Genomic DNA, 27,388 nt, shown 5'->3' with positions numbered 1-27,388 from the left:
TGTCAATCATGGCGAGTCGGGAGCCCGCTATCTATACATAACCTCAGGTGACAGGGTGCCCTAAATGTAGGTTGATTAGGCATTCTAAACTCCAACATAGGATGGCGTTGTGCTTTTCTTCATCCGTATAGGACTAGTGGAGTGTAGTCTCATGGTTGTGAGATATCAGGATGCATTTGTGAGACGCACTCGAGAAGTTCTATTTACGATAGATCGTGTTTCCGTACCGTACCATACAGACCATGAATCTCAAACCGACACAGAAAGATAAGGGAGATAAGTAGACAGATCAACAACCAGTAATCGCATGCGTTAACCTGACCCACTTCGGTGAGCTTCAAAATCTATTGGTGCAGCTCAATGCCCAGCTATCATTGAGACTCGGTCTTGATATGCAATGCATCTGAATTATACGGAGATTGATACACAACATCAGTGTTGTTGCTCAGAGTGAGTTTGACTTAAAGCTACCCATGGCCACCATTGAACCAAAGATGTTCGAGTCCAATCTTCCTGTCAATTTTTCTTTGGCTTTGTCCAAGCCTTGACTTCACACAAAAAAAATCTTCGATCACAGCCGGTCTCTAGAGGTCAGAATTTTTCCACGAAAGCTTTGAGTTTGCTACATTGTCGCCATGGGTGCTGAGAAAGAAGGTGCTGTTACCCAAGGTCCGGTCGCTTCGGATTCGGAGTCTAGCGAGCAATATGCAGGCACCCTTCGAGAGCTTGGGTATGTGCCCGAGGACAACCGCGAGAGCGATTTCTACACTCGCAACGGCCTTAACTTACGCAGTTTTGGGAAACGTGAGTTTCCCCATTAGCATGACTACATACCTACAGCTGACTCGAATAGGTGACTGGGGAACTGGCCTCGAGCAACTCGATCGCAGTATGAAGTCGCGTCATCTGAATATGATCGCGATGGGCGGCTCAATCGGAACAGGCTTTTTTGTGGGCTCCGGCAATGCTCTTACTGCGGGTGGGCCAGGGGCAGTATTCATATGCTTCTGTATAGCCGGCATGCTTGTATTCAATGTTGTCCATGCTTTGGGAGAACTCGCCGTTATGTATCCTGTTTCGGGCGGTGTGTACACCTATTCTGTTCGCTTCATCAGCCCGGCATGGGGTACAGCAATGGGCTGGAACTATGTAAGATCTCCTGCTTAACGTTTAATAGTGGCAACGCATGTCATCCCTGACACAATTTCTAGGTTTTCGGCTGGCTGGTCGTTATGCCTCTCGAACTGGTCGTCTGTTCATTCACGGTGCAATACTGGAACAAAGACATCAGTCCCGCGGTCTGGATTACGATTTTTTACGTCTTCATTATCGTTATCAACATTTTTGGAACACTCGGATATGCGGAGGAAGAATTCGTATCATCTCTATTCAAACTGATCTCCATCATCATTTTTATGATTGTTGCAGTAGTTCTGATCTGCGGCGGCGGTCCCTCGAATGGTTTGTACCATGAGTATTGGGGTGCTAGACTTTGGTACGATCCAGGGGCCTTCCAAAATGGGTTCAAAGGATTTTGTGCAGTATTTGCTACTGCAGCATTCTCGTTTGGTGGTACAGAGCTTGTTGGACTTGCTGCTGCTGAAGCCAAGAATCCCGGCGAATCGATGCCCAAGGCTGTCAAGCAGATCTTCTGGCGCGTCACTATCTTTTATATCCTCGGCTTGAGTTTGGTCGGCTTGTTGGTTAGCTCGACCGATACTAGACTTCTCAATGCGCAGAATCCCTATGCCGAAGGAACTTCACCTTTCGTTATTGCGGCTCGAGACGCTGGGCTGCGTGGATTCGACAGCTTCATGAACCTCCTCATTTTGGTTTCGGTTATTTCGATCAGCGTTTCGTGCGTCTTCGCCGCCTCTCGCACGACAACCAGTCTGGCTCAGCAAGGCTATGCGCCCCGAATCTTCACCTATATCGACCGCGCTGGACGACCATTATTCTCGGTCATCCTTTCTCTTGCCATGGGAGCATTGGCTTACATCGTCTTGGCTTCCTCAGGCATGGAAGTCTTCAATTGGTTGATGGCGCTTTGCAGTCTCTGTCTACTCTTCACTTGGGGCTCCATTTGCGGTGCCCATATCCGCTTTCGCGCCGCATGGGCAAAACAAGGTCGCTCTTTGGATGATATTCCGTACCAAGCACCATTTGGTGTCTGGGGATCATGGGCTTCATTGATTCTTGTCATCATTTTCTTGGCCGCACAGGTATTTGTCGCCATAGCCCCACCAGGTAAAACGGAATTGAACGATGCGGAGGGGTTCTTCCGCAATGCTGCCACGCTACCAGTGGTATTACTTTTCTGGGCTGTGGCTTATTGTATGAAGCGGCAGGGAATGGCCAAATTGGAGGAGATTGATCTGGACCTCGGCGCCCACGTGCATGACTGGGATATTATCAAATCACAGAGAGCCAAAGTAGCCACCTGGCCCTGGTGGAGAAGGATCTTAAATGTCATGTTGTAGGGTTGGAGCACACATAGCTGGATGCACGATGTGGAAGAGCCGTGGTCAATCTTTGCTAGACTTCGCGACACAAGATGTTCAATAGTTAGTTGAGAAGTTGTTTCATCTTTCCAAATAAGTACTCCAATTCTGCTCGATGCAGTGACATACACTCATTTTGCACATCGGTAAGTTCAAAATATTTACTGAGCAGCAACTTTTACACATCAAAATTGAAGTCATCTGGCTCAGGCAGAAAGTTGTCAGTGTACCAGTCGTCAAAAATTTCAGGGAAAAGCGCTTCGAGGCTGGAAGCATGTTCCTGGTCTGGGAGAATGAAAGACGAATATTCCGAAGTGTATGCCCCTTTACCGTTGTCATTCGATGGATTCTGGCCAATGAGGTCATTAAGATCGCTTTGCCGTTGATAGGTGCGCGCATAAGGGGTTGAATTGCTTCTTGTAGCTGTTGCTGAGCCGACGGTTTTGGTAGCCAAATCCAGAATTCTGTTCAGCGTTGATTCACTCTGTGAGAGACACGTCTCTGCAAGGTCCCATCTATGCTCATCTCGGTACTTTCGGAGGCAATTGACCATGTCAAGTGCACTAGTAATGCACTGGTCTCGCATCTTTGGGTTGATAGGTTGTTGGAGGGCACAGCGCAGTAACAAGGTGGCTGCTGATGTGAAGTGATGAGCATTGTAAGGCAACCAGAAACCCGTAAGATCATCCTTTGTCAGAGAAATGACGAATCGTACAACATCTTCGGCTGCAGCCTTACATGAGAGCGTCCAGGCCTGGTCTGAAGCTTGCTCACCCATAGTCTGACGCGTGTCTAGGCTGTCCCCCTGCCAGGAAATGCGTCGCAATAGCATCCGAATAGACAGGTACGAGAGCTGCAGATTTACCAGGCCAGGAACCTGGGGTCGAGAATCAGAAAAATCTGTCATATTCAACCACACGGGCAATTCTTCAATCCAGCGATCCAGGTCACTTTCGGCGCGTGAGACTCTGTCTATGGATGTAGATCGTCTCCCAGCACCGACACGAAGGCGGTAGATTATAGGTAATACCCCACCGATGATTTCCGTGAGTTCGCACAATTTGATGTAGATCTCAGCAGCACGAATGTGCTTATGAGAATCTGCTCTGCCTCCTTGCAATAGTAAACCGACCGTTGGCATGGGCACATCGTAGTGGTCTTGCGAAATATAAGGTGGGGTGCCTTGTGCAAAGTTGAACCAGCGATCTTGAATCAAAAGTGCCCACCAGACCTTGACACGGGTACGTTTCTCCAGGTCACGGATCTTCCACCCTTGACAATCGTGGTTCAGACCAATGATATGTGCCAATGCCACACTGCGTGCCATGTTAGTTGCGTTATTGACCAAGCGCTGGCACGGACGACCAGAAACACCAATGCAGATGGTTGCAATCGTGGCGACGTCACCCCTCTGTATGCTTGCTGCGCTCAAAGCCACTGCACTTTGCCACGCTAGATCCTGATCCGGCCGTCGGTGCAATTGTAAATTGGGGGACAGTTCCCAATAAAATAGTGCGTGGGAAATAAGAATGATTGAAAATAGCTGTGGAAGACGGTGGCCCTGGGTCTGGATCCGGGTCATGATATATTCCTCTTCCACGATTGGGTAGCAGGGAGCGACATGGTCGAAATAAACCGACATCAACTCATCCAGGTACGGCTCGACTTGAGCCAGAAGCTCTCGTGGTGCGTCTCGCCCACATTGGCATCCTATGGGGCTTGGTAATCGGGGCGGAATGGGCATTTGGTAGATTGCTTTGTCCTCCAAGTCCAGTGGGCTTTGATCTGATGCTGATGGGTCCGGGCTCCCTGGAAGATATTGATCGAGTATCTGTCTATCCCTAGCAATCACTGGTCCGACCAGAAAAGCATTGTTCTGCAGAGACTGGTCGTCAACTAGCAGTGAACGATGAACAAACCCAACTCGAGGGGTGACACTGTGGATACTGGCATGTTTACTGGACGCCAATGAGCAAGAAATACGTTGTTTGAGGCATAGGGAGCACCCTTCTCCAGGGTTCTCAACCACACATCGTGACCGACGCTTGTGGCAGCGCTCGCAGGCCGGATATCGATGTGATCGATAAGGACGCGCAGTTTTCATAGCGGCAGCCAACGCTGTCTTCGGTAATGGGTCGCAACATACACTACCCAGGTAAGTAAGATATTCACTAGATTGAAGAGATTCTTGGGTGGGTTGGCACTGCCATCGAGGTTGATTTGCGGCTAGTCCAGATCCGATTGCTGGTTATCAGCAACTGCTTGATAATGCCAAGGTGATATGACTCGAACTAGTGCATCGAAAAGACTACTCATTTGGTAATACGTTCATTACAATCACGTTACACTGTTCCTCTGAATTGGAGAGTCTGGTTGACTAGATCAAGATTCCATAGCGAGCAGCGGTAACAAATGCCAAATTAATCCAAACCCATACCAGCGTACACAGATGCTTCCCTCTCAGGCTTCTGGGATGATTATTCAGTTCCTAATTAATCGTTCGGAGTCCGGTTGCTGTCAGGGCTTGGCATATGGGACGGGACGCCTGTGCTGCTCAGATTCAAGCCACCTTCCTTACTACCCAAGTATATCCCAAAGAATTGGGTTGAGAATCTGCCCTCCCTCTCTTTCTGTGGTATGGGCATGAAAAGGACCGATTCCTCAATTTCACCATGAGCGACATCTTTACAAGCATCTTCACAAAGGCTACAAGCATCCTGGGTCTACTGACCACTTGCGGGGCTGTATATCGACTTGTCGACTTTCTCTTCTTTCATTTCACGGTTTCCAGAGACCCTCTTGCCGCTTACAGATCCGATTTTCCTTCACATGATGAATCCGACAGGCCGAAAACTTATGCACTGATCACAGGATCAAGTGGAGGCATTGGTTTCGGTCTTGCGGAATCGTTAGTGAGACGTGGATTCGGAGTCATCTTGCTGTCGAACGACGAAGCCGGTCTTCAATCTGCAAAGCAAAGACTGGTGCGGCAATACCCGAACTGTGCATCTTCGATCGAGCTTGTACATCTCGATGCCGTTAGGGCTTCAGTGGAAGACATACAGAACCGAATAATCAGTAATTGCATCGAGCTTAAGAATCTGACCGTCACAATCTTGATCAACAATGTTGGTGGTGTGCTACTGCCATCGCCTCTGTTCAGGGTTTTCTCTGAGTATGATTCAAAAGGGATCGATGACAATATCGATCTGAATGCTCGATTTATGGCCCATGTAACGCGTGCCATGCTGCCTACTCTATCCGCATCATCAGCACTTTCGTCTTCACGAAGACCGAATCGATCACTCATATTGAGCATGAGTTCCGGCGCACGATCTGGCATACCTTGGCAAGGCATATACAGCGCAACAAAAGCATTCAACGCTGCCTTTAGTATGGCCCTTGCACGGGAGTTCAGAGCCACCGGGGTACCAATTGACTGCATTGCCGTGGTTCCGGGTGATGTGCTTACCGACTCGAACTACACCGGGCTTGGAGCCTGGAGTCCCAGTGCTCATCAGTTTGGAGAAATGATTTTGAATAGAGTCCCTGCTGCTGTAAGCCGACATCGGTTATGGATGAGTCCATATTGGTTGCACGCAATTCAGATCGCCATAATGGACTGGATCCCCGAAACTATTTTATGTGGCGTTTTGGCTGATAAAATGGTGGACAAGAAACTAATGTTTGAGAAAGAGGCACAGAAGCAGAAATGAAACGTGCCGCAAGCATGAGGTGACGAGTGGTTTGGATACTATTGAATGAAAGAGGACCACTCAGGGGAGATAAGCAGGAGGGTGAGAAGAAATTCGGGTCGAGATGTGAGGAAGGTGAGTCGTGAACAAGTGGCGTCAGAAGCCGCACGGTCGTAGGAGACGTCTACATTAGCTGCGGGCAATTTGACCTGGTCTAAATGTCCAAGTCGATACCGTAAGACACCTTGCGCCGTAGCGTACTCATGCGTTTCGTCCATGCATTATGAAGTGCGTTCACATCTTTCTCCAACACACGCAGGTGCTCTCGGATGGGCACCTAGCATCTCCCCCAGCTTGATGAGTCCTTGACTTTGGCGTTGGTGCCCTGCATGATGTATGACAATGAGACCTGGAAGTCTTCTGGTAGATCAATCGCCTTGAGGTGTGATCGCGTAGCATAATAAGTCTATTCCATCTCGGGCGTGATAACGTTGCTTTGTAGGCCGTCAATCAAAACATCCCTCATGGTCTCTGCACTCTTTACTCGTATATCGACAAAGCTCTCCGGACTATAGAATGCTGTGTGGCACGTAATAACCGCCCTGCCCATCAACCAGGGCTCCTTCCGTCGATACGCCTGAATAAGGGGGTGCACATTGTCCTCCGGTATCGGTTCTTCAGGCAGCACGTCAAGGCCAGCACCACTGATGATTCCCTCTTTGAGACACCGTTCGATACCATCCAGATCCGCAACTTCACCACGGGCTGTGTTTACAAACACTGCACCTCTAGGCAGTAGTTTCAACAAGTCATAGCCTACCATACCACGAGTCTCTCGCGTACAAGGACAATGTAAGCTGAGCGTCGTACTTCTCCTGAACAGCTCATGGATGTCCTTCGTCCTTTCGATTCCAAGACTCTTGTCGACTCCATTTGGCAGATATGGGTCGTAAAACAAAACGTTGCACCCAAATGCCTTTGCTCGGAGAGCCACTGCTGTGCCTATCCGGCCCAACCCTAATATTCCGAAAGTGGCGCCTTGAAGCCGGGACACTAGGGGCGTGTCGATGTACATCCATGGTGCTGGTGGATCAGCACGCTGAGTCTCATTATGGAGAAGGATCCCACGGCGTAGCGATAGAGCAAGTCCCATAGCATGATCTGCGATCTCACACGTGCCGTAGTCTAAAAGTGACCAAGTCAATGGACATTCTTGGTCGGCAGCTGCGTGGGGGTGGTGGGGGTGGGATACGACTTACCAGGAACATTGCAAACCGTCACTCCTCGCTTTGCCAGAGCCTCTCTGTCAAGTCTATCATAGCCAACACCCATTCGCACAATTCTGAAAGCGTGATTAGACCTGAGATCGTACAGTCATCCTTGGTTTGTTCACGTAAACTCACACTTTGAGTTTCGGGAACAATTCCAGATCAGCCGCTGTGAAGCCCATTTTCAACACCATAATTCCATCAACTTGGTCACGAAGCGCTTTGTCAACGTCAGACCATGGTCGCCTGGTTGGTGTCCCAGTTGGCCAGAGATAGGTCTGCTTGTAATCGACTTCATATTTCTGTGACTCGCCAGGCTTGAAAATATTCTGCTCGATCGACTCATCCTGCGCGTGCTTGTGTCAGAGGATGGAAGGATTGACACAGTCGAGACATACAGGGTATAGACCATCAGCTTGGATGATGGTGTATCTTGCTTGATTTCTCGTAGACAAAGACATTATTTTATTCAAGACAAGAGACTTTGGCAAGTTCATGCAACAAGGGAAGAAACAATTTCAATTGAAGGGGCACCTTATGAATGACGTTTTAACCCGCTTCTCCAATCTCATCGGTGGACACGGACCGAGGAACCGACCTCTTCGGCTGGGATTGTTTTGCGGAGAACCCATGTGTGCCCATCTAAAACGTGGGGGTAGGAGACCACCCGGACAGCGTCGTGTGTCGGCCAATTTGTTCTCCAACGTAGACAACACGCCGATATTTCCATCCTTGATCAAAGTGAACAAAGTATCGCTGTGACAGTGTCGAAAAATGATCGGTTTATATGGCCAACAGCGAAACGAAAGCCTCATTAACCAAGGTCATGTTTAGCTACACTCCCTCGCAATAATTAAGATGTTGATTATTTGGCGAAAAGCCCCAGCACAACCGTTAACATTCGTCAGCAGGAGTCAACAGCACTCAGCGAGATTTTCCGCACAGCTGACCATCACTAGATGTTGCCAGCGACGTTGGCAAACCCTTCCTGTGTAACTTTGCGTCCCGCGAGTTGGTTCGCGAAGGTCAGTTTCTGAAGCAAGGTCCAATCATCGGCATGGACAAGACAAGAATACAAAATTCCAGCTATGAAAGTGTCACCTGCACCAACCGTACTGTGGTTGTGAGTCAGTGAAAACCCTACGACTGAGATTTCAGGAATTCACCACATACTCGACAACCGATTTACCGGGAAGAACGTGTGCGGGTTGTTGGAGGTGACTTCCTGTAGCTGATTCGTAAACCGCTGCGCCTTGGTCGCCCCAGGTGCAGCAGAGAAGGAACCTGGTAGAAAAATGGTGAGCCGGGACAGAACAAAATTTCAGAACATATCCCTCACGCTTTTGCTGCTAATGTTCTCTGATGTCGAAGGCATTCTTCAGCCCCAGAGTATCCGTTGCCCTGTAGTAACGCCGATTTCAGCAAGTGGATGTGTGTGTGATGAGGTGTCTTAGCCCAATGGACAAAATGCACGAGCATAAGAAGCACTTACAATTGCCCAGCTCTTCGAATAAAAGACAACATCTGCTTCGCACGCGATTTCTTGAAGGCCCTCCCTCTGTCGCTTTTCTAGCTCGACACTAATCTTCACATCTGCAGACTGCTTTCGCAAATGGCGAATGCACTGAATGACAATATCTGGTGTTCGGCCCTAATGTTGTTTAGGCCACAATAGTTAGCTATTTGGTGGAGTCATATCGCGGCATTGTGGGCAAAACTACCATCTTACCTCGAAATGATACCATGACGTGCTTGACTCGAGTGAGTCGGTAGCTTGCGCAAACTCATCATAGGTCATATCTGGTAGAGCATTGAAGTTGATGATCGTCCGAGAACCATTTTCGAGGTTCCTGATAACGTAGCTTGATGCAGGCTCGGAGTGATCTTCCCGATAAAGACACAAGGACGTGCTCACATTCGGCCCCAATGAGTCTCTGACTTCTTGGACAGCTGCGGAAGAAGCCTTTGGAAGGACAGTGAGCAAGTGGAGACAAATATCAACCTGTTGGTGATCAAAGAGCTGTTGAAGCACCTCAAGGCTGTTGGGACAGTTGCCCCCGCGTCTTCTCCTAATTGTAGAGGCACGCAACTTCTCATCTTCGGCAACAAAGTGGGGGACACTACTTGCCGATATTAGTTCCTGCGGAGAATGGGGTGCCCAGAAGGATTTCATGCCTCAATATGGTATCAGAGTAGCAAGCGCCAACCCCTATGAACGACTTCATCGTATGACAGACAAAAGATGAAGATGGCTGTCCTGGGGGTTTGCCTTAGAGTGTAGAGGGGTGCACACGTATTGGCTATTTGAATCAGCTCTGAATTGGTTGCGGCGACGTCCGTCAAGTAACTGCAAGGCGGACAGCTGCACAAACAAAACACACATCCGCGCTGAGTGTTTGAAGCTGCAAATGGTAGTTGGGTAGATTGAGACTTCCGCAAGGTAAGCTACCGCATTGGAGTCTTCTCAATTCTCATGCGTAGTCACCCTATTTGTAGCTTAATGCCCAAGGAGGATCACCCAGTCGAGCATTGTGAACAGCTTCCGGCGTAGCCAGCCTATTCAAGCTTAATAAAGTTCCATCATTTGATGAATTTAAATTGTTCAAGTGGCTTAGAAAGTAGACAGGGATACGGAAGAGATGAAAAGAAGGGGAGGAAACACCGGGCAGGGGTAGTAGCAATCGGGCTACTGCCAATCAAGACTTTTGCCAAGCTGTCAGAAATGATTTGCTGTGTCGCGAAGATGCACACTATGTCCTAATCAGTACAGACAGTTGCTGAATCTGGCATTATGTGCTGGAAACCAGTATGTGGCGTAGAGCATAACCTTTCCTCAACCGGACGTAGTTGTGACAATCCCAACTTGGAAACATTGAGCAAATCTACAGTGATTTTCCATTTGAACGATTTTCCAAGCGCTGTGGCTCCAGTAGATGGCCCTACTGAAACCAAACCCTAGCAATGGTTGTACATACTTAGTACATCTATGACGTGGATTCCTAGACCGGCTTTGCTTTTAGACGTTCATGTTGATCAACATCGTCTTTGCATGCAGATAGCCCTTTAAACCTTCATAACCACATTCCCTGCCTATCCCGCTTTGCTTGACTCCACCGAACGGTACCTGTGGTGATGCCTTAAATGCTTGGTTGATGCCGACTGCTCCAGCCTCAATCTTGCTCGCAACCCGCAAAGCTCGAGGAATGTCTGACGTGAATATCGATGCTACAACTGTTAGCTGGATTCTTTGCGGAAGGATAACGGTCAAACTCACATCCAAGACCATAGGTAGTGTCATTAGCCAAGTGAAGAGCCTCCTCCTCAGTTTTAAATGTCTTGATAGCAATGACCGGGCCGAATATCTCATCAGTAAAGACACGACTTTTAACATCCGGGTTCAGAAGTATTGTAGGTTGAACGAATGCGCCCTTGTCACCCAGAGCGTCACCGCCAGTAAGTACTTCAATTCCTTCCGCTTTTCCATCCTTCAAGAATCCCATCACCCGTTCGAATTGCTTCTTGTCAGCCAAAGGTCCGAAAGCAGTTTCTTTCAAAGAAGTGTCACCCATCTTTTTCGAGGCATCCTCGAACGCTCTCTTGACGCCCTCAATGAATTTAGGTGCAATACCTTCTTGGACCAATACTCTGGAAGATGCAAAGCAAATTTGACCCGAATTACGCAGGAAGCCTTCCGAATTATGCAGGATGGCGTTGTCAAGGTTGGCATCGTCGAAGATCAAAGCGGGCGATTTTCCTCCCAGTTCAAGAGAAACATGCTTCAAGTTAGATTTAGCTGCCGCTATTTGGACAGCGCGACCAACCGCAGCTGACCCTGTGAATGCAATTTTTGCGATGTCCATGTGAGACGCTAGCATAGAGCCAACTGGACCGGCCCCAGTCAAAAGATTGATTACTCCTGGTGGAAATCCAGCTTCCTTGATCAAGTCGCCATAAGCCAAGGCTCCCAGTGGTGCCTTTTCGGAGGATTTAAAGACGAATGTATTCCCAGCAGCTAGTGCAGGTGCCATCTTCCACGCAGCAAGTGTGTAAGTCGAGTTCCATGCAGCGATTCCAGAGCAAACTCCTAATGGTTCGTACGCCACGATCTTGTATGATCCGTCGCCTTCAGGAGGATAGCTTTCTCCTGCTATCTTCCCAGCAAAGCCGGCGTAGTATCTCCACACACCGGGTGGACCCTGTGCAAACAGGGTTGCGACTGAGATCGGTTGGCCCATGCAGACACTTTCAAGCTTGCCAAGTCGTTCGGCGTGGGCCTCAAGCAAGTCCGCAAATTTGAGCATAATAGCCGCTCTTTGGGCTCCAGGCATGGACGACCATACAGGAAATGCAGCTTTCGCAGCAGCCACCGCGCGGTCAACATCGGCTTCTGATGCGACTTGTATCTTGTCTGAGACTAACGAGTCATCACTGGGGTTGTACACGGAGATGGTTTCCCCAGTTGATGACGGGACATACTGTTGGTGTATCCGTCAATATGGGCTACAGTGGACATGGAGCTCGGACACTTACTTCGTTGTTGATGAAGAGATTGGTTTGATACGACATGGTGATGAACCTTCTGAGAGGAGTGAATGTAGAAGTGCAGAAATGAGCGACGACCCCTTTCAAGATACTCTGCAGCTATATACCTGCAGTCATGAGAGCGCCAATGCTGGCAATAACTGATACGACTGGGAATTCATGGCTTTCATTTTCCGGGCATATTCTCCCCTCATCTTCTGCCTCGGAGACTAAGAACACAAACAACCCCGCGCGAGACCCAAGTTCCGTGAGAGAGCCGGGCCGGTACTTGTGAGACCTCTCAGTGACATTGTATACCCCTCACTTAGCTGTCCAAAAACTTCAAGTTTGATAGCCAATTAGTGAAGAGTTGCCCGCGATGGTTGGGGATCGATAGCAACAGGAACGTCACCGATAGCAACAATATTGATGCGCTATGTTGAGGTTACTTGCGCTGCCTGTTCGAGATTGCTCTCAAGGTTGACTGTGGACTTTTGTCGATGAAACCAACACCTTGTGCCCAAGATCAAGCGGCTTTATGACTTATGTCTAACCAATCTACCCATCCATGCAAGGCTACGACTGAGGTGGTTGTACATACCTATTGCGTACTTGGTATGATTACGACCCATGGGAGGCCAGAGATCCTAGCCTTGAAAACCAACAACGTTCTTCTGGAACATAAAGTCTTCCAAAAGTCATCTCAAGTTTTGCAAGATGGTTTGTTTGGAAGGCCGACGATAGTCCGGCCCCAGCTAGGGCTTACGGGCGACCCCAGAGGAATTGCGCCCTTTCCGAACTAGTTTACGACCCAATTGACCATACATTCTGCTGGTAGTCGTGTCCTGCTGGGAGGGCTTCTTGCGAGGGCAAAACCCATAGGAATCACTCTCTACGGATACTGATGAGGCACTTGATATAATTAGCTAAACTCGTACGAAAAGGTCTTCGACTGGTCCGTCGCTACATTTACGGATAGGAGTTTCGCCTGCAGAAGTTCGCGAGATTCATCGCCACTGAAGCCTCAGATGATAGCCACTCGGGTACGGTTGGTGTATGCTCATTGAGTATAGTTAATCACGGTACTCGTCCTAGGAAGCAGTACGAGCACCGGAACATAATATACAACAGACTATCAGAGTTTCAGCAGAATCATCAGGATTCTATTGTTGCAGTATCCGTACCAACTGCCCTTCCGGGATTAGGGGCTTAGCGTGACTGGCGACCATCTTCTGCCTTCCCTGTGTGTCGCAGCATAAGTAATTTGCGAAGGAGCCTTAGGGCTTGGACTGAGGGGCCTCCTGAGCCCATCCTCCACAAGCTGAGCTTGATCGCCAGCAAGGATTCATGCATCTTTCAATAGCCTCGTAATTTGTGCCAATGTCTGGCTGCAAGCCGCTGACAAACTATGGAACATCTTTGAGGAGCACCAATTATCGCCTATGCTTAACTGTTCTTTTAAGCTTGAACAGGGCTGAAGGCACTCCAATCCACCAATTTCTCGTTCCTCCGTCTCGGCCACGTAACAACAAACGCCAACTTCAGGCTGCCTGCATTTGACTCTCTAAATTGCCGACTAACTAGTTGACTAGTTGGTTACACCGTAATCATTCATTCTGTCGACGATTCCTTCAGAAGCTACCCAAACAAACTCGGACACCCGGTTTTACTCGCCGGCCAACGTCAACACCCTCTTGTTCATTCAAGTTCTTCAAGCTTAACGTCGTTCCAGTGACGGTTGTCTTTGTCCCACAGACTACGGACATTGGCGACCCACGTCTCGTGATCATATTCAGATACCCTCAAAGATGACTTGCAGGTACTAAAAACCCCGCGGTCATGGCGCCGAAGTCACGAGCCGTGCAACCAGACTTTGTCTTTCTATCATATGCACCAAATCAAAACCGTAAATCTCAGGCGATCCAAGACACTCAAAGGCGCGCTCATGCCGCTCGAAAATCGCATGCAATTGCCAGGCAACGAAGAGCCGTGCCTGAGACGAGCTCAAGTGATGACGGAAGTTCTTCTGCTAGCCCGGAAAGCCCGAGCAATCAACAACTTGAGACAGCCAGCTCCAACGAGATATTAGTTGGTAAATCTACGGAGGTCGTCGAAGAAACGCACACAATTCTCCTAAACGACGACCATGACGAACGGCAGCCTGTTTTCAGGAATGATCAGTTGCAGGTATGGAGGTCTAGAAATGTTTCGCCAAACTCCCCATTCCTGGGACAAGGAAATGTTGACCCTTTCGATGCTTTTGCGGAGAAGGGTCTCCCTCCATATGTTTTCAAAGTCCTAGATATAGGTCAGTGATTGAATGGATCCTTAAAGTCGTGAAAAGAGAACGACTACGCCTATTCTCTGCGCTCGTGTTCTCCAAATCACTGACTTTACGCTTAGCTGCGGACATGAAATGGGGACATCTTAAACCTTCCGTCCTCAATCAACGATCCAATCCGTTGAAGAGGGCCTGGCTTCGTGCGAATATGGAATCTCCGGCAGTTTTACATGCCATGGTTTACGGCATGCTAGTCTCCCTGGATTCAATCCAGTCGCCGGTCGATCCCACTAACACCCTGGGTCTAAAGCATCAGACGTTTGCCATGAACCTACTTCAGAAGGAATTGCGAACACTTGGCGACGGAACTCCACACCAAAATCTTCTTCTAGCTGTGATAACGCTTGCTGCGCACGGCGAACCCGTTCGTGGCCAATATATCCCTCCCCTTGGTTATCCTGAATCCCCACTAGCAAAGACTCAAAACCTCCACATATATGGACAAATGAGACTGGCCCCTGAGCATACGCATGCGATCTTTATGATCCTTGAACGGCTTGGAGGCATTGAAGCGGTAACTCTCTACGGCTTGAGAGATACTGTTGAGTTGTTAGTCCTGTCACTTAACTTTGAACCTTTAATTTGGTACTGATAACTCAATAGTTGCGACCTGTATTTTGCCACTCGCTTCGGAACCTCTCCAAGGCTCCCATATCGCCACCCAATCTATCCACTGATACCAGACATCGAGTACGTTCCTGATTCGAAGGCGGAGCACATTCTCTTGAAATCTGTCAGATCTCTAGTCACACTTCCAACACTGGCCTTTAGCGAGTCTTATATGGAGGTCATAGGAATGGCTTGTGTGCTGCTTGCAGGCCTGGATCAGTATCTCCGAGAAACAGCATCTGCCCCTAGCCTACCTTCGCTAGTTCGTGCGAGATCTGTTTTCCAACATAGGTTGACCTCGCTACAGCCGGTCGATATGGCGGTTGCCGTCTTTGATGAACAGGTTCGCGAAATATGCCGGGTGACCTTACTCATATTTAGCAATATGGTCTTCTTTCCGCTCCCACATGTCTCAGGCGTGAATACACGGCTGGTCACCAGTCTACGCCACAGTATCTCCATCACTGGGGATGAAATTCTCCTGCAAAATCTCGAAATGATGACATGGGTTCTTATGATTGGCGGAATCGCGGCTTTCCCTACTGAACATCGCTCGTGGTTTGTTTCCACTTTCAGGCATAATCTCTTATGGCATGCAAATGATTGGAAAGAAGTCGAAGGAATACTCGAGGCTCATCTTTGGTGGGATTATTGCTGCGAAGACGCGGGGAAGATCTTCTGGAAAGAAGTCCATGCTGCACATCGCAGTACCGGTTTAGCTGGTGATGAAATTGTGTTACCCTTCTACGGTCCACCCTAAGCATATGCTACGACCGACAACATTGAATACCACGGTGTGTCGTTCAAGATATGTTAATATTCTGTCCAGCCCTCGGGAGATCCACCCCCACCACCACTCGACGACAATTTATTGTCTGATACTGGAGCATAATGACATGTGAGATATGAGCAAGATCCTAGCCCGCCACAGAAACAGTGCCACGAAGGCATGTGGGTGCTCACAACAGGTACACAAGTTTCTTGCCACTCACCTTGCCACCCCTAAGTTCCGAAAGTCCGCCGCTTACAACACCTTCGAGCCCGCCATTCCTAACATCTACCGGATGCGGCCTTATGTGTCCCATTTCAAGCAATGTCTCCACAACAATGGCAAAATCTCTCGCGTGCTCGAAATCTTCGATACTAGCTGGGTACACTTGTCCCTTGAACTCCCATTCCTCGCCAAGGAAGGAATAGCCAACAGTTGGCAGTGTTGTGATACCCGGAAGAGGCGGGGTGAATGATGACAAGACGCTGTGAATGATCTTCGATGGATTTGGCTTTCCCCCGGGTGTGAGGACCGCAGCGTAGAACTCAGCGGAATCCTTTGTTGAGATGTTATCAACACAAAGCTCCAGCGGGCCAAGGACTATCTCTTTCTCCTTCAATATTGCGACAAGCTCTGCCACCGCATTCGACGAGTAGTGATCGACAACGAAATCCGCTCCGTATGAGCACCTTTTCCATATTGTGCGGTTCACTAGTGGTAAGGACAGTGAAGTTCGATCTGGTGTCGCTCAGCCCTGGATTTCGCGATCCTCTAGTGGGAAAGATAATTAGATAAGGTGACATGAGGATGGTTCGAAAGTCGAGGTATGCTTCCCTTTAGGAAGCCATAACAATGCTCACACGTTTCAATATTTCGATCGTGAACAGAGCCAGATGCAAATAGTTTCTCATTTTCTGATCCTGGGTATCTGTAGGTAGCCTTTCGAGTTTGGAAAGCTGCGATCTATTTCTGGAGCTGTAGAGAGACCAGTCCGGGTCAGAGTTCAGAATTCAAATTACTGATATCTGTTAGCAGGGATCGGGGTGGTGGCCACAAACACCCAGTTCCCTTGAAACCGATAGCGAGAGTTCTTCTGAGGTCGAACTGAATAACTCCTAAGTAGATTTCCACCAGCAAGGAAACTACTACATCTCCAAGTCCAACATCTCTCCCTTGGTAGGGAACTCCGCTACCGATCCCAACGAAAAGGCAATATTGACATGTTTAAGCTTCTGCTCAGGTTTGAAAGGGTGTCCGAAGCCATATTGGCTCCATATTCTCCACGGGGCTGACAAGCAACAACCACGTTGTGTCAGTGAATACGCGAGCGAAGAATGATTATTGTCTGCTTCAGGGAGCCTCAATGGGCAGTGCGTATTGTCAAATAGTGCAACGATGCTGCTTTACACTCCAATATACTTTCGATAGCGTCGAACCTCTATCCGTCGTCATTTGCTACCCCAGGCGCTAGTAAATAAACCTCTAATGATATCCAGATACCTACATGGCTCCTCAGCTAACTCGGGGCGATGCTCGTGCTCTTCAGGTGTGCCTCAAAACCCTCCAGGTTGGGCCTAAGACTCGCTGCCACAGCCTTGGATGGCTTAGCCACGACTCACGTTGAACCTTTACGAGTGGTTCAATCCGAGAAACGGAAATGGGCTTTGAAGCGGTCAAGCTTTGCTATTCAGTATAATGGTTTATTCAGCGGCGAATCTGGACCTGGGTTTGGCACCCGTTTAAAACCAGGCCTTGCCGCTCTACTCAGGTATCGGGTGACCTGGCTCAGCTTCACCTCAACCTCAGCTCGAGATACTCAGCCTGCTCAGGCGTGTGCTTACTTTGCTCATCTATCTTAGCAGCCATGCTCAGGGCCATTCTTGGGCCTCTACTGTCATTGATTATTCATGATTGTGTATATTTATTCCTCAACAAAATCATGGCAAGTTTACTCGAGCGTCAATGGATCGGATTAGGGGACTGCAGGGGTTCGAATCTAGACCCATTACAAAGACCGTTAATCCGACACGAAAGTTTGCGCACGCTACTGTTGCATCCATCTGAGAGAGCCATATTAATCATCCTCTGTTATGTGAACAACCGTAGCGGTCTGCCTGGTAGATAGGTTCCCGGATCGTTAAAGTGAAGTCCTATATCGAGGGAAGCAATCAACTCCAGTTCATCCGGTGTCATGTCGAACCCAATCACATCCAAATTCTGCAACATCCTGTCCTTATGATTACTCTTTGGAATGACGCAAAGACCTCGTTGAGTTGCCCAACGGAGGAGAACTTGCCCCGGAGTCTTCCCGTACTTGGCCGCAATAGATTTGATCAGATCTTGATCAAAAAGTCTCGGAGTCTGTGCGGCTTTGGTAGGAAACGAAGCTGGAAGTTCGAGGAAGGATTGTGGACCAAACGAACTGTACGCAGTCACAAGCATATTCTGGTCCTTGCAGAAATCGACCAAGTTTTTCTGGACAAGGTAAGGATGATGCTCTGTTCAGATCAGACGGAGTTGCTTGACACATCTTAGATTCGGTACTCACCGATCTGCAGCATTGACGGCAGGACTCTTGCATACGTGAAAATATCGAAAATTGCCTGAGAATTGAAGTTGGAAATTCCGATATCCTTTACAAGTCCCTTATCATGCAACTCTTCAAGCGCTTCCCAAGTTTCTCGAATTGACGTTCTCTCTAGGCGAACCTCACCTTCACCATCGTAGTACCAACCCTAGCGCAAAGTCAGTCCTGTCACCAGTCAGAACAAGGTAAATACTCACTCTCGTGTGTTTCGGATTGAATGCGATGGCGATGGGGAAATGGATCAAATAAAGATCGATGTATCCAAGGCCCCATTCCTCTACCTGCTCAGTGCCAGTTTTGATGGCTCTTTCCCTGATTGTTATCAGCCATGAAACGCATATTCAAAGCGACTTTATACTTTTCATGACAGCTGTTCCATAGTTTAGTGGTTATAAATATGTCCTCCCTCTTTACAATACCCTCACTGATAGCACGCCTGATTCCTTCCCCGGCTTCCTTTTCGTTACCATAGTCATATGCGCCGTCAAACAGTCTATAACCACTCTTGATTGCCTGATGCCAGTTAGAAAGCTGGCGCTTCTCGTTGAACGACATCATTTACCTCATAAACCAAGTTCGCGGCTTCTTCCGGGGCTACCTTCCACAAGCCAAATCCCACCTGTGGGATTTGGTGACCCGAATGAGGGAGTGTCAAATATGGTATTGTGGCCATCTTCAATATGAAAAGCAGTGTCAGTTCAGGTATTCTTGTTGGAACAGAATTTGATCCCTTTGTGGTCCTTCTAGATATCACAATTAATATCAAAGACAGCGACTACAGCTTCCCGTTTTAGCCGTATTTAACTCTGGTGACAATGAGCAAAGCTTTCAATTTTCGAAAAGCCATGTAAGTGGCAAAGCAATCGCTTAGGAGCACCGAAAAGAAATAAAATAAGCGTCCCGCTCCCATGGAAATGTTTTGACAAGTCACGTGCCAAGAAATGCACCTTATTAAATGATGAACGAAAGCTTTTCCTCCAACATTCGCAGCCATCCAGCTGTTCCAGAGCAACCAGCATAGATCACACTTCTTGAAATGACGTCTCTTACAGGGTTAACAGCTTTAGTGGTATGTTTTTGATTCACGAAGAAGTTGCGTGCTAAGATCTTTCTAGACGGGAGCGTCGATGGGTATTGGAGAAGCAATCGCAGACACGCTTGCCAAGGAAGGTGTCAATTTGGCCTTGTTGTCCCGCAGCGAAGTAAGACCATAGATGAGCTAAGTCGGACACGGTTGACAGATTCCAGGACAAATTGGTGGGGGTCCAGAAAAAGATACAAGAACGCCATGTCAATGTCAAGGTAGCGATATACCCAGTCGATCTTCAAGACTACAAGGCTGTGGACGAGGTTGTGGAGGCTGTGGTTTCCAAATTTGGGCAAATCGATATTTTGATCAATAATGTAAGTTTGAAAGTCGTTGCGAAGGCTTCAACTGACCGCACTAGGCTGGTCTTGCCCTAGGTGCCCCGGCAAGATTTTGGGAACTTCCTATCGAGTTGGTCAACCAGATGAATGGGACAAACATTGCAGGAGTCATGTATGCCACTCATTCAGTTCTGAACAGGAGTATGTGGCTGAAGAAAGACGGTACCATTATCAACATCTCGTCTGTCACAGGTCTAGAGTGTCCGCCTTTTGACGGTGAAGCCGTGTACCATGCGAATAAAGCTTGTCTGGAGGCATTTAGCAATAGTCTCCGAATGGAAACCGCAGGCAGCAACATCAGGATCCTTGTCCTGCGACCTGGTTGTGTGGCAACCCACTTCCATCAACAAAGAGTCCAATACGATCAGAGCGCGATGGATGAATTCTTTTATGGGTATGATCCTCTGGTTGCGGAAGACCTTTCAGATGCCGTCCTCTATATGCTTAGCCGACCAGGAAGGACGTCGATCAAGGCGTTGGACTGCGTTCCTACAGCTCAGCGCGCCTTGACGCGTTTTGATCGTGAATGGAACCAGCGGAATGGTCATTAAATTTCCGACCACTTTATCCTTCATGTAATCCACTTAAGATTGAGAAGCCAGCGTCAAAAGAAAACGATAGCCAGTGTTATGGGTAGCACATCTTAACCGTTCCCAAAAGCATGCATTTTACACATCACTTCCACAAACAGTCCGCTTTTGCAAGTTGGCAACAAATGAGACCCATGAAAGAAGGCCCATATAGAGTTGCACTAAAGAGCCACGACCTCTCACAAATTTCTCGAGCTCGACGTTCAAAAAGTCTTTCATGTGACCCGTTGAATAGTACGCAGCCAGCCGTTGCTTCTTTGCTTTATAAGCAGCGTCAAGAGCCTTTGGTGCGGCCTGCTTCGTTTTCCCTTCGGTAATTTGCATATAAATACCGCACGTATGGAGCCATCGAAAGACATGTCCCAGTAGCTCATTACGTAAAAGAAAGACTGGGTAACGTATGGAGAGCCGGTTTACCATAGATGGATAATGAATGGGACTGTGCGGATGGGCTCTTTCGGAATATTGCTAGCGGCATCTCCTCTGAGGGAGTACAGTAGAATTTCACCCTCTAAACATCAGCTTGCTATGTACTTCTAAAACGAGGAAGTAAAGGCGGGTGAAGTATCTCAAACTTACCTCCATGCTTTCAACCATACCTTGAGCGTTTCTGCCAAAGCAGCCCATCGGACCTTACCTCATCTTCATCGACAGACTGATTTGAATTTAGATATCGCTCTTCTAATTCCACAGGTTTGGGCTTGCCAATTCATGCTCAAGGCCGCATTTCGAAGGCGATCAGATCTTGAATTTCAAGCACAAAGCAGAATGCTCCGCACTAAGATCGGTAAGAGCGAATCTCGGTGGTGTACTGAAATTTCTGGCCACTCTGCTAGAGATGACTTTGATGACTGTGAACACACCAGCGGTCCAGTAGTGGAGGACACAGATGACCTGCGGATGAGCCAGACTAAAAAAGTTCCGCTGAACAAAAAGAGATCTCATGGGGATCAGGAAAGTCAGGTGGGACAGCACACCACTTCGAAAGCACCTCAGGTCTCGCAGGATCGTGTAGAACTCAACTTGCAAGAAGGCCCCCCTGCGCGAACTCGGATAAAGCAGCCGACAAAAAATAAGAACGACATAATTCATCCAGCCCTAGTGATGGGATCCACTTTTTCAATTGTGCCAGAAAAGAAACCAGCAGAACTCAACAATCTTTCACAGAAGAAGGTGGATGAATATCTCAAATTCCTCCTGGATAGACGAGCACGGCTGGAGCGAGAAAAATTAGATGTTCGGATAGATAACACTGTCCCAAGTTGTCAATTACCACGACTCAAGGTCAACCACGAGCTCCCGAAACATGAAGAGGGCTGTACATCTAATTGCCATCCATGAGATTTCTGAAGGCCTTCCAAGTGGCTGTAAAGCAGAAAAAGCACGAATATCAGGGGAAGGGGGCTGTTATATCTTGAGCCTTGGCACATTCATCCAAAAGTCACTGGAACTTATTTGAACTACGACCTGATTGTGAGCTGTTATTACTTGTCAATCCATTACCTGTCACCCAGTATCCTACCGATGCCGCTTATTGATCATGTTCAACAAGAGTATATGCAAAAGAGACACAGCTTAAACCCAGATATAGGTAGGGATCCCACGACTGTACATATGAGAGGGCCATATCGATAGAATGTCGGTGGCATTGATGGGAACGTGGTACAGGGAATTCAAGTTGCTCAGATTACGAGGAGAAAATGACCATTGATGATACAGATCAGATCGTGGCAGAACTCGACCGATCTAAATCGGGTACCACGCCTCCTTCCTTGGATTCCACTCGCAGTCCCAGTCTGTTATCAGCTGGGAATGCAAAGCTATTCGCACGTAGCAAAATCTACAACCTGTCCCACTAAACATTGAAAGATATGATAGGCGCCCAGAAGTTCTTTTCGGACAAAGCTTCTCACAGTGCTGCAATGACTTCAAGTACTAAATAGTTGTGACTTCCGCTTAGCTAGCTTAGCCTTCATGTAAGAAATCGAATCACGATCTCAGCTATAGATAAGCCTTAGATGTACAGAACTCATCTGTTCTTGAGGGCTTCATGCTACGAGAAGCGTCATTAGTTCATGGCATCAATCGAGTGTTCCATGGAATTGTTATGCACACCAGAGCTTCGAGTTGTCTTCAAGGACATGCCTCAAATAAGACGGTGCTACCTGATCATCCTCTCTAGATTGAAGCAAAAAGTTCCATTGTTAAAGGAAGGGTAAGTGACACGAATCAATCTATCAACAGTCATACATCGAACCTTATTTCTGCTGGTGGCCAAAAACTGGACCTGATTTACTATAGAACTCTGCGACATCTGCCACTAGTGCATCTGGTCGTTCCCAAGCAATGAAATGACCTCCACTCTTATGCTGTCTCCAGAACTGGATGTTACAAGTCTCTTCCATCCATTCACGGGGATAGAGCCATAGCTATTGGCAAGGGTCAGTCGTTCGTTCTCGGGACTATGAGGGAAATCGAACGTACCTCCTTGGGAAATAACGATCCCCCAACCGGTTGCGAGATATATCTTCCCAGCATACTTGTTGGATTTTCGTTTAAAACTGCTTCGGCTTCCTTATAGATTTGCATTGCAGCACTCGGACTACCTTGATAGTGGATAAATGCCCAATGGATGATTTCTTGTGGCGTCCAAGGATATTCGTCTGTCCACGCTTTCAACTTTCCGGCAAACCAAGCCAGCATACCCACTGGAGAATCATGAAGTGCATATCCAAGAGTCACTGGTTTGGTTTCTTGAATTCGCTGATACCCACGCTAGCGGGGATTAGCCCAAGTTCAGTTCCGAGACAGGGGTACGGACCTCAACCGTCGCAAACCAATTGGTGCGCTCCAGATTCACAATCTCCTGCTGACTGAAATCATTGGCCACATAACGCGCATACTTTTCGGGTGCCTCTTTACGATTAGGCGGCAATGCCAAAAACATGTTGATATGTATTGCTTGCACAGCTTCAGCATGGTTGAGTGCCATATACCGGACAATTGACGAGCCCCAATCTCCGCCCTTTGGGAATGTTAGGCCATACACTCATTCTGCACCTTAGACTTACCTGACAAACATAGCGGTCGTAGTTGAGAGTCTTCATCAGGTTGGCGAAGCATTCTGCATGTTGCTCTAGCCCAAAGCCGGACTTCTTAGAATATCTACTGAACCCGTACCCTGGGATTGACGGAGCGACCACATGGAATGCTTGTCTACCATTGGAAGGCTCGGTGAGCAACGGTATAATCTTTAAAGACTCAAGAAATGAACCGGGCCTTGCAAGGTTAGCAACAAATAACATATCAAGGATAGTCGAGACTCGTACCAACCATGCACAAAGATTAACGGAATAGCCCCTGCCTTACTCGATCGGTGGTGCAAAAAATGGAGCTCAATATTGTCGAACCCACTGACTGGAATCGAAGTTTTGAAATGGTTGAATGTATTTAGATGTGCTTCGAATTCGCGCCAATCATACTCATCCCGCCAATACTCAATCACTTTCTTGAATGCCACATGTCCAAATTCAAGATCATTCCATTCTACCTCGGCCATATTATCGTCCAAGCGCGCATACTTCAGCTTTGCCTTGGTCTCCTCAAGGAACTGATCTGAAAGATGTATCTGGAATGGTACGATATCTGCCATACTCTCAGGACCTGAAGAAAGAAAATCGTTCGGAAGTGGACAAGAGGTTCAAAAGTAAGAAAGTTGTGCTGAGGCGACGATACTGGCGCCTCCCGTCTTTGGCTGTCTTCAATCCTATGTACGACTCTGACTGAAGGTAGAGAACTCTTCAGCGCGTGGTTGGCAATTGGCATTGCTGCACCAGAGAGCGCAAAGGGTCATTACCCCAGATCAGAATCATTCCTTGCCGAGCTTCGTCGCATCGAGAGAAAACTTTATAGCCGCTTCTTCGATTTCGGCCATGCTTGGCAATATGCCAGCTTGCACTCGTCGAATCACGGCCTGTCAGAATCTGGTGTCGCATCTGACCACCTATTTTGTATTGCTGCAAGCGCTTTCTACAAGACTACAGCAATCCGAATCTTATCGCAGTCTTACTTTCCACAGCATGCCTGGGCCGCGTAAACAGCACTTTTGTAGCAATTTTAACCTCACTGAGATTGAGAAACCCGGGGAAGTTGCGGGTAAAAACTAAAACCCTGATACCATGTGGCAACTCGACTTGACATGAGAGGAGGTCAAACATGCACGTGGTGCAGACAGATAAATATCTCACGTAGACTTAAGAAAGCGGCGCATCACAAGTCTCTGCTCACAAGATCTATCTGAGAATTCAATCACTTGAATAAGAGTCTTTCGAGATCAATAACCGTTCGACTAGCAATCGTCTATCAGTCTTCGGATCGAGTCGCACTCATGGGTCTACTCACAACTCGTCGACACCACCTGTTTGGTGAGGGTCGATCCGTTATTCTGGCAGTCGCATTCGCGTCCGGGATGGGCATGCTGGTACCACTGTCTTCTATCATATGATAGTTCATGGACTAATGACCCCATAGTTGTTGGGGTACGATCAAGGTGTCATGGCTGGGTTAATTGGCACACCTGGCACCCCATTTTCGGTGACTTTTCGTGATCCTGATGCAACTATGCTGGGGTTGATGGTTGGCAAGTAAACGGGCATCCATCACGCATCAAATCTGACTGATTATAGCCATCTATGAAATCGGATGTTTCTTTGGTGCACTTTTCATACTGTTATACGGTGAACGTTTTGGCCGTCGAGCATGCATGTTGGGAGGTGGAGCTGTCATGCTGGTTGGTGCAACGCTTCAATCTGCATCATACTCTTTCGGAGCCCTTATTGCCGGCCGCATAATCACAGGACTGGTTTGTGGATGTTCCGCCATGGATGAATGCTTGCTAAATCTTGATTTAGGGCAATGGAGCAAACTTTTCAACCATTCCGGTCTGGGCGTCAGAAATATCCGGCCACGAACAACGGGGCAAGGTTGCGGCCTTCAGTGGATGGCTCATTATCTGGGGTGTTGTTATTGCCTACTGGTATATCATATCTCTCTCACTACCATTCATTCTGTTGACAACGTTAGGGTTGACTACGCTTGTGCCACTTACACTAATGATGTCCAATTTCGTTTTCCCATCGCACTCCAATGCCTCTTCGCTATCATAATGATGGCCATGATTATCGGTAAGTGCATCAGAGCTGGTTTTTTGCACATACTAACTGGCCTCGCTAGTCCTGCCGGAGTCGCCTCGATGGCTAATTTCGCAAGGCCGAGACGCAGAAGCGAAAGAAGTACTTCGATGGATAACGCCCAAGAAGAGTAAAGAAGATGCGGACAATGAAGACGCCGCGCACCTGATATATGCGAATATCGTGAGCGCCCGAGAATTTGAACTTGCCGCGGAAGGGGAGTTCTCGATTATGGAGTTGTTTCATGGTGGAAAAATGCAAAACTGGCGACGGACGGCCATTTGTTTTGCTGTCATGGCATGCCAGCAACTGAGCGGGTAAGGGCAGAATGCAATTATGGAGATTTTCTTTTACTAACGGTGAACAGGATCAACCTTCTGACATATTATATCTCTTATGTCTTGGAAAACTCTCTAGGCCTCGACCATCATCTATCACTCTTGCTAGGCGGCTTTAACGGCCTCGAATATCTTTTTGCGTCTGCCATTCCGATATGGACAATCGAGCGAGTTGGTCGCCGAAAATTGCTCCTCTTCAGCGCGGCAGGTCAAACCCTATCAATGGCTATCCTGGCTGGTGCTATCTGGTATGTCACGGAAAACCAAGATGGTCCTGCGAAAGTTGGTATGGGCATCCTTGCCGTCGTCGCGTTTTTCCTGTTCAACACATTTTACGCTCAAGGATTTCTCGCGATTCCCTTCTTCTATCCTGCGGAGATCACCAATCTGAGAACGAGAAGTCGTGGTGTCGCTATCTCTGTCATGAGCAATTGGATTTTCACTTTCTTGGTTGTCATGATCACACCAATCTGCACAGCAGATATTGGATACAGGTAAGCTGACACCGATCCACACTACCGGGCTTTGCTGACACTCGAAAGAACGTACATCCTCTTCGCCGTGCTCAATTTCTCCTTCATTCCACTTATTTATTACTTTTTCCCAGAAACGGCTGGATTGTCCTTGGAAGCTCTGGATGCGATGTTTGATTGTCCAGGTATCACGAAAGGTGTATTGAGTAAATCACACCGTCGAAATATGATCGCGATATCGAACGATCCGTTCCGCCGCGACTCGCACATTGATGTGGAGGTGCCAAATGCGTGCGAGAAGAGGCTCTCTGTGGGCCACCTTGAGAGGGGCTCGGAACAGTAGTTCAAGTGTTTCTCTTTTGACAGGAAACAGTGAATGCTTTCTTCGCTGGAAACATTCTGATCGGTTCTGGAGGAAGGATGGCAAGTACGGAGGGGAGTTGAGAGGTGTATGTCTTCCGGTGAAATGACCAAACTTGACATAGGTTGGTAGAGCATTTGGTTCATGTTTTGCACGTAGCATAGTATAGTTGCGTTGTTTCTCTCGACGACATACAACCCAGAGAGTTCAGTCTTTACGAATCAATTTATATTAATGTCTCTTTGTTGGTTCTCTTCGCAACTACATCAGAAAGGTGTACCATTCATCCACTGGGCTTCTCGACAGTGGTCACTTTGGTTCACCAGGTCAAATAAAGAGTTCAGATTTCTATCGGCTCACAAACCGTTGTCTCACTTTAAAACTGGCGTCTTCTGGCTCTGGGGTTTCGCGGCCCCCCAGGTCCCAATAATTACATCAGGCCCCAAGTTGTACATATTCTTGGTGACGGCTTGTTCAGGACAGTTGGCTGTTACTGACATGAGACCCATACCCCGCAGAACGAGCAAAGGACGGTTTCGTATTTTGAGATCCAGTCTTCTAGGATCTACCATCGCTTGTCTGACTTACACCACGGTCGCTGAGCAGCAGAGTCATATGGCAGTGGCCATTATCACGACCGATAGTCCGTCCTCAAGATTTTGGCGGGCTCACGGACATCCTTGCCCAAGGGGGGCACGCTAGTATCTATCGACACGTA

The 27,388-nt window shown here is 48.0% G+C and overlaps 11 protein-coding genes across 11 annotated transcripts; 5 read left to right on the top strand and 6 right to left on the bottom strand.

The window, feature by feature from the left end:
- Positions 1-635: 635 nt before the first annotated feature.
- On the top strand, positions 636-2,480 carry LTR84_007245 (uncharacterized protein; the record flags this gene model as incomplete). Its single annotated transcript, XM_064850798.1, has 3 exons — positions 636-804; positions 854-1,149; positions 1,212-2,480. The coding sequence occupies 3 exons, from the start codon at positions 636-638 to the stop codon at positions 2,478-2,480; spliced, it is 1,734 nt and encodes a 577-aa protein (XP_064702464.1).
- A 199-nt stretch (positions 2,481-2,679) lies between these two features.
- LTR84_007244 (uncharacterized protein) lies at positions 2,680-4,245 on the bottom strand (the record flags this gene model as incomplete). The annotated part of the gene is made up of 1 exon (XM_064850797.1): positions 2,680-4,245. The coding sequence occupies one exon, from the start codon at positions 4,243-4,245 to the stop codon at positions 2,680-2,682; it is 1,566 nt and encodes a 521-aa protein (XP_064702463.1).
- Positions 4,246-5,173: 928 nt separating this feature from the next.
- LTR84_007243 (uncharacterized protein) lies at positions 5,174-6,217 on the top strand (the record flags this gene model as incomplete). The annotated part of the gene is made up of 1 exon (XM_064850796.1): positions 5,174-6,217. The coding sequence occupies one exon, from the start codon at positions 5,174-5,176 to the stop codon at positions 6,215-6,217; it is 1,044 nt and encodes a 347-aa protein (XP_064702462.1).
- Positions 6,218-6,662: 445 nt separating this feature from the next.
- On the bottom strand, positions 6,663-7,925 carry LTR84_007242 (uncharacterized protein; the record flags this gene model as incomplete). The annotated part of the gene is made up of 4 exons (XM_064850795.1): positions 6,663-7,381; positions 7,456-7,538; positions 7,600-7,811; positions 7,863-7,925. 4 exons carry the CDS (start codon positions 7,923-7,925, stop codon positions 6,663-6,665), a joined length of 1,077 nt encoding a protein of 358 aa, XP_064702461.1.
- Positions 7,926-8,419: 494 nt separating this feature from the next.
- On the bottom strand, positions 8,420-9,262 carry LTR84_007241 (uncharacterized protein; the record flags this gene model as incomplete). Its single annotated transcript, XM_064850794.1, has 5 exons — positions 8,420-8,579; positions 8,638-8,748; positions 8,804-8,865; positions 8,957-9,115; positions 9,194-9,262. The coding sequence occupies 5 exons, from the start codon at positions 9,260-9,262 to the stop codon at positions 8,420-8,422; spliced, it is 561 nt and encodes a 186-aa protein (XP_064702460.1).
- A 1,218-nt stretch (positions 9,263-10,480) lies between these two features.
- LTR84_007240 (uncharacterized protein) lies at positions 10,481-12,030 on the bottom strand (the record flags this gene model as incomplete). The annotated part of the gene is made up of 3 exons (XM_064850793.1): positions 10,481-10,689; positions 10,739-11,939; positions 11,995-12,030. The coding sequence occupies 3 exons, from the start codon at positions 12,028-12,030 to the stop codon at positions 10,481-10,483; spliced, it is 1,446 nt and encodes a 481-aa protein (XP_064702459.1).
- Positions 12,031-13,824: 1,794 nt separating this feature from the next.
- On the top strand, positions 13,825-15,695 carry LTR84_007239 (uncharacterized protein; the record flags this gene model as incomplete). Its single annotated transcript, XM_064850792.1, has 3 exons — positions 13,825-14,293; positions 14,389-14,875; positions 14,930-15,695. The coding sequence occupies 3 exons, from the start codon at positions 13,825-13,827 to the stop codon at positions 15,693-15,695; spliced, it is 1,722 nt and encodes a 573-aa protein (XP_064702458.1).
- A 2,097-nt stretch (positions 15,696-17,792) lies between these two features.
- Positions 17,793-18,964, bottom strand: LTR84_007238 (uncharacterized protein; the record flags this gene model as incomplete). The annotated part of the gene is made up of 5 exons (XM_064850791.1): positions 17,793-18,202; positions 18,253-18,439; positions 18,489-18,603; positions 18,650-18,804; positions 18,854-18,964. The coding sequence occupies 5 exons, from the start codon at positions 18,962-18,964 to the stop codon at positions 17,793-17,795; spliced, it is 978 nt and encodes a 325-aa protein (XP_064702457.1).
- A 363-nt stretch (positions 18,965-19,327) lies between these two features.
- LTR84_007237 (uncharacterized protein) lies at positions 19,328-20,270 on the top strand (the record flags this gene model as incomplete). The annotated part of the gene is made up of 4 exons (XM_064850790.1): positions 19,328-19,360; positions 19,407-19,493; positions 19,540-19,695; positions 19,740-20,270. 4 exons carry the CDS (start codon positions 19,328-19,330, stop codon positions 20,268-20,270), a joined length of 807 nt encoding a protein of 268 aa, XP_064702456.1.
- A 2,297-nt stretch (positions 20,271-22,567) lies between these two features.
- LTR84_007236 (uncharacterized protein) lies at positions 22,568-23,961 on the bottom strand (the record flags this gene model as incomplete). Its single annotated transcript, XM_064850789.1, has 5 exons — positions 22,568-22,738; positions 22,794-23,084; positions 23,131-23,334; positions 23,381-23,588; positions 23,639-23,961. 5 exons carry the CDS (start codon positions 23,959-23,961, stop codon positions 22,568-22,570), a joined length of 1,197 nt encoding a protein of 398 aa, XP_064702455.1.
- A 1,512-nt stretch (positions 23,962-25,473) lies between these two features.
- Positions 25,474-26,652, top strand: LTR84_007235 (uncharacterized protein; the record flags this gene model as incomplete). The annotated part of the gene is made up of 4 exons (XM_064850788.1): positions 25,474-25,492; positions 25,542-25,815; positions 25,866-26,330; positions 26,379-26,652. The coding sequence occupies 4 exons, from the start codon at positions 25,474-25,476 to the stop codon at positions 26,650-26,652; spliced, it is 1,032 nt and encodes a 343-aa protein (XP_064702454.1).
- Positions 26,653-27,388: the final 736 nt, after the last annotated feature.

The sequence above is a fragment of the Exophiala bonariae genome, assembly GCF_035927105.1.
Source record: "Exophiala bonariae strain CCFEE 5792 chromosome Unknown scaffold_28, whole genome shotgun sequence".
NCBI lineage: Eukaryota > Fungi > Ascomycota > Eurotiomycetes > Chaetothyriales > Herpotrichiellaceae > Exophiala > Exophiala bonariae.
Note: the sequence above shows the minus strand (reverse complement) of the source record. Positions and strands in the feature narration are given on the sequence as shown.